The 10,277-nt window shown below is 37.7% G+C and overlaps 1 protein-coding gene across 1 annotated transcript in view; it reads right to left on the minus strand.

Moving 5' to 3' along the window:
• Window positions 1-9,606, minus strand: part of LOC108095269 (neurobeachin) — a 167,595-nt gene extending 157,989 nt beyond the window's left edge. The window contains 2 exon segments of the mRNA XM_017196299.2: window positions 5,022-5,771; window positions 9,151-9,606. Coding sequence (XP_017051788.2) covers window positions 5,022-5,180 — 159 coding nt within the window. The 5' untranslated portion in view covers window positions 5,181-5,771; window positions 9,151-9,606.
• Window positions 9,607-10,277: the final 671 nt, after the last annotated feature.

Below are 10,277 nucleotides of genomic sequence, written 5' to 3' on the forward strand. Positions count from 1 at the left end.
ACCCATTTCATATATCCTTGATAATTTCAAATTGAGGTTACGTTTATCCTTAAGATTTTTTGGGAGACTACAGGTTCGATTCCAATGTAAAAATTTCCATTTTCATACTCACGTTTGAACTCTTATTTTGTATAATTTTTTTGTTTATGAAGTTTACAAATTTTCCACCATTGTGCAGGTGGTTGGGTCGTTGTTTTTTTAGCTGTAGGTGCTGCCGCTGGCGAAAGTACGCGAAAGCAGCCCGAAAACCATTCGATTTCATTCCAGAACAGGCCAAAAACGACGATGTCGAGGCTAAAAAGGGGAATCAAAGGGGCGACAGAAACAGAAGCAGTTGGCCAAAAGGAAAAGGCAAAGGCAATGGCAATGGCAAGAACAAAAACAAAACAGAGGACAGAGTGGCGCCGACTCTCGTCGCGTTTTGTTGTTGTTTAATTTTCCATTTAGGGTTGAAGGCAAGAGCGAGAGGAGATAACTTATGGGGGAGAGTGTGAGCGAGAAGGGGCGAACGGGGCCCATCCCTGTGTTTGTTTTTGTATTAACGTTAACGTTTCGTTTTCACAAGCAGCAGCAAACGAAGAAGAAGAAGAACAAGAAGAAGAAGAACAAGAAGAAGAAGAAGAAGTTCGTGACGTTTCATTTCGTTTGGCTGATAAGAGAGGGCAAAAGAGGCTAAAAGAGTGGAGGGGGAGAAGGTGAGGGGTTTGGGGAGTTGGGAAATCCCCACCGAAAAATTATCCACCCACTTGCATTCCACACGTTGTCTAGGCAAGTTTTCCATTTTGCTCTCTCCCTTTTGTTCTTCATTTCACTTTCTTTGCTCGCTCTCGACGTTTTATTTAGTCACAGAGAAAATAAGTAATTGTTTTATATGTAAATTAAAAAAAAAAAGAATATTAATCTGTACTTTTTTAATAATAAAAATCATTATTAGCTTTATTATTTTCTAGAAAAATAGAAGAAATTAAATTATAAGAAATCTGCAAATTAGATAGATCAGAGTGTTATTTTTTTCTGTGTTGTTTGTGGCCGCCAAAACCACCCACTCGAACGCCGCCTCCCCCCTAAAACCACCCCTCTCATCTGTTGGCGGTGTCCTTCATCAGGATGCCAACAATATAAAGCCTATTTTCATTGTTTCCTCTCTGACACTTGAACAGCTGACAGGCGTCGACGTCAAAGTCATGTTGCTTTTGTTGTTGTTGTTGTTATTGTTGTTGTTGTTGTAGTTGTCGTTGGCCGGGCCGTTAATTAAATTAAGTAAAAGTAGCAAAGTATGTTCGTACATTATTTAGTAGAACCCTCTTTCTTTTCCTTTTCGTTTTTGTATTTTTTGTTGTTTTTTTTTTTTTTGTATTTTTCCACCTTTTTTCTTCGTGTTGAACGACTTTATCAGCCAGAAAATGATATGTAAAGGTGAGGAGGTAACTAAACGAAAGGGGGAGAGTACATATATAGAACAAGATAAACAGAGAGGGGTGGGAAAACAGAGTGCCCCCTTACTAAATGTGGGAAAGAAGGAACAACCAAGTCTATGGCATTCTTTATACTGCCCCTCCGACAAAAATTGCTGATTGTGAAACGAATGTGTGCCAATATTTATCTAGATAATATTTATGAAACTAATTTTCAGATGGTGGATCTACACATGATAAAAAAAACTTACTATTTAATGCATACAACTTAATGACTAATGCATTCCATTACTGGTTTTCTGTTCTTATAAAAGCTGTTTAAAAATAACATTACGACCTTTTCCTTTATCGACTTCCAAATTAAATTTCGAGCAAGTGTCTTGAACCCAAAGAAAAATGCAATTAAAAGACGGAAATAATAAAACATTGACAAAATACAGCAGCGTCGTTATCCCTTTTATGCATTTTCCCGGGTTTTTCCCGATTTAAGTGCAAGAAATACCATCTTATTTTTAGGGACTCAACAGAAAGCGATTTGCATTAAACGATTATTTTAGTAGCGACGAAGGAAAGCGGGAAATCGATTAAAAGGCCTTCTGTCTCTTTGCACGTGACACCAACAGAAGGAAGGCTCCGAAACTCTGGCAATACAAGAGAGCGGGGTGGTTGGTTGGTTGGTTGCTTGGTTGGTCGCCCGGTGGGTGGACAATTGCGAGGGGGTGGAACGCCCATGGCCCGTTACCGAAAAAAGGGGGGAGGGAGTGAAGAGTGGGGATGGAGTTGCTGGAGGGCCAGAAGCAAATGCGCCACATGGCAAAACGGGCATAATTGAGCCGTATAACAAGCCCAATGACCGATTAAGCCAACATGGCGAGTGACCCTCAAGTGAGCCAAATGAGTTGAGTTCGCATCGGTTCAGTTCAGTTCAGTTCGGATTGGATTGGATTGGATTGGATTGGGTTGGATTGGGAGTATTTACTGAGGTGGAGTCGTAAAGAAAACTCCTGTTGGAAAAGGATGAAACGGTGAAATTTGTGGGCTACTATCGCTTACAATAAAAACTGAAAATAAATACTGAATAGAACTAACATATACTTTAAAGCAATTTGCACTTAAATCAAATCCCAATATATCTCCGTATCTTATCTAAATGTATTTTTATACTTTATTTAATTGGTTTATTTTTATTCAATCAAATTCGCAGCCATCCGTTAGTCTGCTATCTGTGAGATACGATATATAATAAATGTATTACCAAAAAAACCACACAATTCCTAGTCCTGCCAATCTAGGCTATCCATATCCATATTTGCACTCATATCCCTATCAACACGACCATCCATTAGTATCCATAATCATTAATCGACCACGTTGTGTTTTTTATTGATTTTTTTTGGGGGGCTTGGGGCTTGGGGCTTGGGATGTCTTTGGGGTTTTTTTTCCATCGTTTCTACGTAGGCGTAGGTAGCGTTCTGCTTCTTTTCCTACCTTTTTATATATTATCTTTGCGGAACATTTTTTTTTTTTTGGGAGGCGGCGAAAAGGGGGTTTTCGAGTCTGCAGCTGGCATTGGAACACGTCAACGCATTTTTCCACGCTTATCAGATCGTGCCATATATGTATGTACATATATAATGGTGGTGGGGTTGTGTGCATGAATATTCACCCACTTGGCACACATTCCGCTTTTGCTTTTGGTTTTGCCATGTATTTAGGTGTGTGCACCTGTGTACCTGTGTACCTGGCTGTATCTACAATTTATCTGCCGGTTGCCGCTTATCTTATCTGCGGCTATTCGAGTGCGATGGCAACGTTGCCCATCGGCTGACGAACTTCAATTCAATTTCTCTTCAATTTCTTATTACGTACACCACTCAGCCGACAAAGCCAACTAACCCCTTTCTATAGCTACTTTGGCCTATTTTCCCGCCTGGTTTTCCCCTTTTTCTGCTGAAAATGTCTTTATCTTTTTAACATTTGGAAGTGTACAGACTAGGTATTTAACAAAATGAAGAAAGAAAAACGTTTATAGAGCTGATTTATTATTTTTACTAGCACTGCTTTAGAAATTTCACGTTTTCAAAATAAGATTTACTAAAAATACTTTAAAATAATCACCATGAAAAATCTTTTACAATTTCTCCTGGTGCAGAAATATTCTCCTTACTTTGGCAAAAAAAAAAGTGGATTAAAATAATCACCATGAAAAATCTTTAAAATTTTTCCTGGTGTAGAAAAACTCTCCTTACTTTGGTAAAAAAAAAAAATAAAGGTGGCCCTCAGTGGGATGAAGGTGTTTTTTATTATTTTTCCAGCTTTTTCTGAGCAACTCGGATAACTTTTCCGACTCAATGGCAGCAGCACCTGGCGATGGCTGTTTGGCTGGCGTTCGGCTTTTCCCGCTTTTCACGAGGGGCGCCAGAAGAACCTGAGGAGCGGTAATGATGAGCGACGGTGTCGTGTTTTCATTAAGCTTCACAAATTTTAATATGTTATAATAATAATGTCCTTCATGTGAGTGCGTTGGCGAAAAGTTGCCAGGGGCTGGGGTTGGGTGGTGTATGGTTGGTTGGAAAATGCCAAGACAAGAAGAAGAAGAAGCAGATGACAAGTGGCATAGACATTGTCTTAGTCCCCAGTCCTTTGATCCTAATCACAGCCCCACAGTCGAGCGAGATTTTTGGCATACTTCTTACAAATTCACCCACATTCACACTGCGACCTCCAAAGCCCCACCCACTCTGAAGTTCCCGCCCCCTTTTCCCCCCGAAAACGTCACCTCCCCCGCCCCCCGTCGTCATCCTCTGCGTTTGCGGCTTGCTGGAAATGTTAATTTTCCTCTAATGGGAATGGGAAAAAGTCCGTCTTGTGCTGTGTGAGGAAAATTACTTTCTAAACAGAGAGTTAAATTGCTGTCGAGATTTCAAGTGAACTTTTTTTCAGCCAGCTCCATTTTAATTGTCAGGCTCTTTAAGTTTGCAAGCCAAATTAAATGCGGCAAACAGTGTGTTCATTGATATAATTTCATTTTAATTTTATTTACGCAACATTGCGACACCAGAATGTAATTAAACTGCATTTAGGCTTTTTGTACGCATCGCCTGTCCCCGCATGAATATTAATTTTAATGCTATTTATTTCATTAATTGATGCGCAGCTTTAAGGGGCGAATGCATTCAAAGATGCTTTTAAGCTTGTTTTGTATGGAAAGGTAGAATAATCGGAGCAAATTGTTGAATTAGTTTAAAATTTAATTTTTTTTTTTGTGGAATAACAACTAAACTCTGCCCTAATTGTAATCTGCTTAAATGTGTTTTTGTGACCTCACTGATTCCCATTAACCCATAAAGCATTAGTTTAGACGAGTTCCAAACAATGTGTTAACCAAATCACCATTCTCATCTCACTTCAATGTTGTGACCCACAAAAGCAATGACCCTTAGCATTTTTGAATACATAATACAATTATCTACATAAATTATAAAAAGAAAAACGAAAAACAATTTTAATCATGTTTTGTAAAGTAATTGACACATAATACTATTTTTATCAAATTATACCCTTTAAAAGTAAGATATGTATAGTTATTTTCTGAATGGCACTTACCAAATGCAGGACGGTGTTGACCACCTCCCGGTTGGTCACCTGGCCAACCTCGATTAGGCCGATGAGGACGGCGAACTTGAGATTGTCGGCGGTTGTCATTCTGACGATTTCGTCCGGCCGTTTGATCTCACTGTACGGCGGACGCATGATGTCCGCCATTTTGGTGCACGGTTTGTGGTTCAGATTATTATGTTTGTTCCACAGGTGTAAGATTTGTAAATTTTTATTTAGTTTTACGCGTTCAACATGCAGTTGTTGTCGATTTTTGTCAATTTTTTTTTATATTTTTTGTTTTGTTTGTATTGATTTTAGTTTCGGTTTACATAGATCGAGTTATAGATTAATGGATGGAATGCACACGAAAATACACACACACAGATACACAAATATATAATACATTTACATATATAATAGATATATATGAAGATGGTAATGCTATATATATATATATATATAAACAATTAAATATTGCCAGGCAATTGGAGGGGAGGAAAAATTATTATTTTAATTTTGTTGGCTGGATTTTTTTTCTATTTTGATTTTTTATTTCAAATATGCATCATTTGTGTTGTTGCACTTATCCAATATTTATTCGCTGCTGTTGTTGCTGTTGTTGTTGTTGGGCAGCTGAATTGCTGATGTTGTTGTTGCTGCTTTTTTGGCTCATATTGAGCTTCTTCTGCCGCCGACACTTGCCAAATTTTGCATTATTTTTTATAAAATACTTTGTTGTATATTTTTAATTGCACACTTTTCAGATTTTAATTGAGGTTTTGGTGATTTTTGGTGTGGTGGTGGTTGTGGTGGTGACATACATAAAAAAAGAGAGAAGAGAAATAGGTACATGAGTACGAATGCAATAACTCCGATACTTAATGTACAGTGCGTTTCAGAAACGTAGGTCAGTTGGCATGTGGCCCCAAACTTGGCAACTCAAATAAAATGTATACAATAATTATACGTCGGGATGACTCAAATTGTTTTCAACAAACTTTTTATTTCAATTTAAGCCTATTTAAAAATAACATCCTTATTTTGTGAAACGCACTGTACTGGTTTTGGTTTTCCAAAATTAAAAAGCGAGGTACATTAAAAATTAAATTAAATTCTTATTTTACATATAATCCAGCTACAAAGCAAAATTCTAAATATTCGTTTGATCTGCCATGGTTTTAGTTTCGGGGGTTGGGTTTTTTTTAAGGGGGGTGGTGTTAGTGGTTTCCAAGGATGTGGAGAGCGGGGGAGATTCTGGGGGGGTTTTCGACGGAGTGGTTTCGGTTGGAACGGGGGGCGGCATACACGTGCTTGATGGAGCAAATTTTCGTTCCATTATTCATTGGCTCCTTGCCTGCTCACAGAGCAAAGTGGAAAATTGTCTGGGGAATTTATGTGCATTTTTAATTTTCGTTTTATTTGTTACTCTTTTTATACTGTCTTTTTATTTTTGTGCCGTATGCATCATCAGAGCCGAACTGACTTGCTTTAACTCCCGGATCGATCTGGACCCAAACTTATGTAATGGCACGATTTTCGGACATTTTTCTCTGTGTGAAGCTCGGCTGTTGATCGATTTCATTAGCTTGTGCTTCGGACGGTCAGTTGGCAGTAGTACTTAAATCATATATATAGCCTATAGTTTTCTTGGCCCGTCACGCACCGGCGATAAGACAGGGGTTAATGCCCCACCGGTACTCAAAGTGCCGGGAAAACCGTGGAAAAACTGTCGAAGCCACCGCGTTCTAAAACGTTCAGCAAACACCACTGGACGAGGCAGTGAAAAAAAAAATAAAATAGCGTACAAACATATATAGCGCTGACACACCTGAAGAACAAGGTGTGCTTCTGATTCAGCTGGCGAATGGAAGGGCTATAAAAGAAACGCAGCTGTGTTAAAAGAAAACTCTTCGAGGGCTCTTATTGAAAGAAAAATGTTGAACAAGACGGGTACATTTAATTAGACACCGTTCAATTTGCAATCTGATTGGGTTGGGGTGGAAACGTACTAACTTACTTGTGGAAAATCTTGTTTAAGAAGATTACATATTACTCACTATGAAAGTATTTCGGTTTTTAAACAATCAATAAAGTAGTTTAATATCTGTCCGAAAATAGGAAGGATAAAGGCCTAAAGGGAAATCGCGGTTGGGGTTTACAAAAATGCAGTTTTACATTCTTAAACTGCTCACAAGCTTTGTTGCCTTTTTAATAAACTACACTTTTAGATATAAACAGTGCAAAATCAAAAAAAAAATTATACGTTTAACAAAAAAAGAAACGAAGAAGAAAAACCGGCGTGGCAAAAAACAGGCAAAGCAGCGCTGACTGGTTTCTTGGTTTTAACTTTTGTTTTCTTTTAAGATTGCGTTAGTGACTGGTACTGTTGTTTTTTTTGTGCTTAGATAAAACAGGTGATTCTCTTCGTTTTCTTGGTTTTTTTTATATGTAGTTCAGCTTACGGACTTTTGAATGCGGCCACTTTGCTAATTGCACGTCAACAGAAAAAAAATTCCAATACGGAGAGCGAGTCTCATTGCGTTTCATTTGCTTTGCGTTTTGGCTCTGAGCTGCTACCACTTTTTGTAGTTGTTTTTATTTTTATGGCCAAAAGAGAGGGGGAGAACCGGTAAGAGAGCGAGAGAGATAGAGAGAGAAGTTGGTAATTTCGTTACGAAATAAAGATGCAATGCCTGTTGGAAATGAAAGTCACGCGTTCAATCGATCAAAAAGATCTATAGAACCGCTTGGACAACTTCCTTTTTTGTAAAGTTAAAAACGGTTTAAATGTTTCTTTATTACAAATTTAAAGCTACCTGTTTTGTTTAATTACTATTATTAGGAAGACCTTGAAATCTATTAGTACACTCTCTGCTGCCAAATAACAATTTTGTTTTATTTTTTACATATAGTATTAAAAGTTTGAGGTTCCTTCACGAAAACGATTTCATAAAATTATATTTTAAATATTTGGATAGCGATCTAATATGACTTATTTTGAGTTTTATTTAATTGTTGTTCGAGCTTACTGAAATACTTTAGTTAATTTTTATTTAATAAAATATTCTTATCGAGCTACAGGGCCCTAAAATTTGGGCTGAACATACTGAAATCCCCATTATTTTGCCCACGTTCTTTCGTTGTTGTTGTGTTTCGTGTATTGCCGTTGTTTTTTTACCCAACTTTTTGTTGGTGGTCGAAAGAGAGAGACAGAATTTGGTTTTGGTGGTGGCTTTTCGGGAGAGGGGGGCCAACAGGATGACTAAGGGGGGCCGATGAGGGGGTAACCCGTTTTGGGCATTCGTATTTGTGTTTGTTTTTATTGCAATTGCAGCAGGCGGCCATCTAATTATGAATTGCAGTCACGCCGAGACAAGTTTTTCCTTTGTTTTCCTGCCGCGCTCTCTCGCTCTTTCTGGACTTTTCGCTCTCTCGAGCTCTCTTCCTCTCGGCTTTTCTCACCTTTTCAGTGGGAAAAATCAATGAAACGAGAGAGTATTTCTCTTGGCCTTTTCCGCCCCGCCCCCGGCCCCTTTCACTTCCTTCTTCATTTTGCCACCCACCTTTGCTCTCTCTCTCTCTCTCTTCCTAACGCCAAACGGACACACGTCGTCAGTTTGTTAACTTGATACACTTAAAAAAAATATCTTTACTTCAAATTAAGGAATATTGTCTAAGCGATCGTACAATTTTAATTTTGAATTTGATTGTTCAAAGTTGTGGTACTGCCTTTTTCGATATATCAAATAAAAAAGTATTTATTAGATTTAATAATCGTTTTCGGGCCAAAAATTTTCTTTTAGTGTAGTTTTTACCACACACACACATTCGAACTCTCTCGCGCTCTCTTGCTCTCCCAATCTCTCGCAACGTTGCGGCTTTTTCTGCTTCTTGCCACTGCTACGTATTTTTTATCTTATTATTTTGCACCGCTTTGTTGAATTTTGTCATATTCCAATAAGCAAACACAGCGACACCAAAATGCTAATTGGACCAACTAACTACACAACTCAAAGCAAATAAAACTAAACACACAACTCTAACAAAAAAATAATATTTCAAATAAATGCAAAAACAACAAAAAAAATATGGGCAAAACGTAACGTAATAAGAGAGCGTAAAGCATTATATTTACGTTGTTTTTTAGCCGCTTGCTGCCGATGTTTTAAGTCTGTTTACTGTTGTTGTTTATGTTTTATTGTTGTTGTTGCTGTTGTTTCTCATATCATTATTGTTGTTGTCTCACATTCACAGTAAAAAAAAGTGGCAAAAAAATAATGTGAAAATAAACGCCGCGAAGGAGGCTAAAAAAATTGATTCATAAATTCAAAATCGCAACGTTCACGTAACAACAAAATACAACCATTTTTTACGTTGTGTGTTGTCCGCAAAATGATTTAATTGAATTATTTCACTTCTTTCACCTCCGCATTTTACTTGTATTATTTTGTTTAATTCACGTTTTGTGCCATGGGATTCTGTTTTCTCGCTTCAGTTTTCTGTTTTTCGGTTTCTCGTTTACGTTCTCCGCTTTGCGTTTTCTCCGCTGTTCTTTCGATGCGACCGCGCGCGCTGCGGAAAACAGATTAACTTTGCTTTTGCGTTAGCGGCACGACAAAGAGAAATACGGTTGTTGATTGGAGAGACCGGAGAGAGAGAGCGAAAGAGAGGGAGAGAGAGCGGGAGCGAAATTTAGGGAGATTTTTTACAAATTAAAGGAAGCAAAACAATTCCCTATATTGATAGGTGTTCCGGTTTTAAAACTCATCCAATTTTATTCCAATTTGAAAGTGACAAGCCTTACGTTTTCACTCCATGCCAATTGGGATCTAATTTTTCTTATTAACTATTTTTCATATTTGTATACAGTTACGCATCAGGAAATTTCAAGTTTTCGATATCCTACAGAAAGGTGACCCAAAAAAGCACTTCCAAGCCCCATTATTTTAATTTAATTCTGATTTTTAAAGTGTTAAAGTGCTTGACAAAAATTTTAAAAACAAAATTAATATTATTCCAATGCCAAACGTCTGTGATTTAACTAAAATAAAGTCTTAAGGGTTCGAAATAAAATCTTTAAATGTTTTTTGAAATCAGAATAACCCCAAACGCTTAAGCTTGTCTCATAGAATCTCATTGTTTTCTATCTCACTGAAGGGAGAGAACTCTCTCCAAGCTTTCTCTTACCCGCTCTCAAACAGCTGGTCAATGGGAAATTCTATGTTGTCAACGCCGTGGCGCGCGTATTACAGATTTTTTAAA

The sequence above is a fragment of the Drosophila ficusphila genome, unplaced genomic scaffold (genome assembly GCF_018152265.1).
Source record: "Drosophila ficusphila isolate 14025-0441.05 unplaced genomic scaffold, ASM1815226v1 contig_198, whole genome shotgun sequence".
In the NCBI taxonomy this organism is placed as follows: Eukaryota; Metazoa; Arthropoda; class Insecta; order Diptera; family Drosophilidae; genus Drosophila; species Drosophila ficusphila.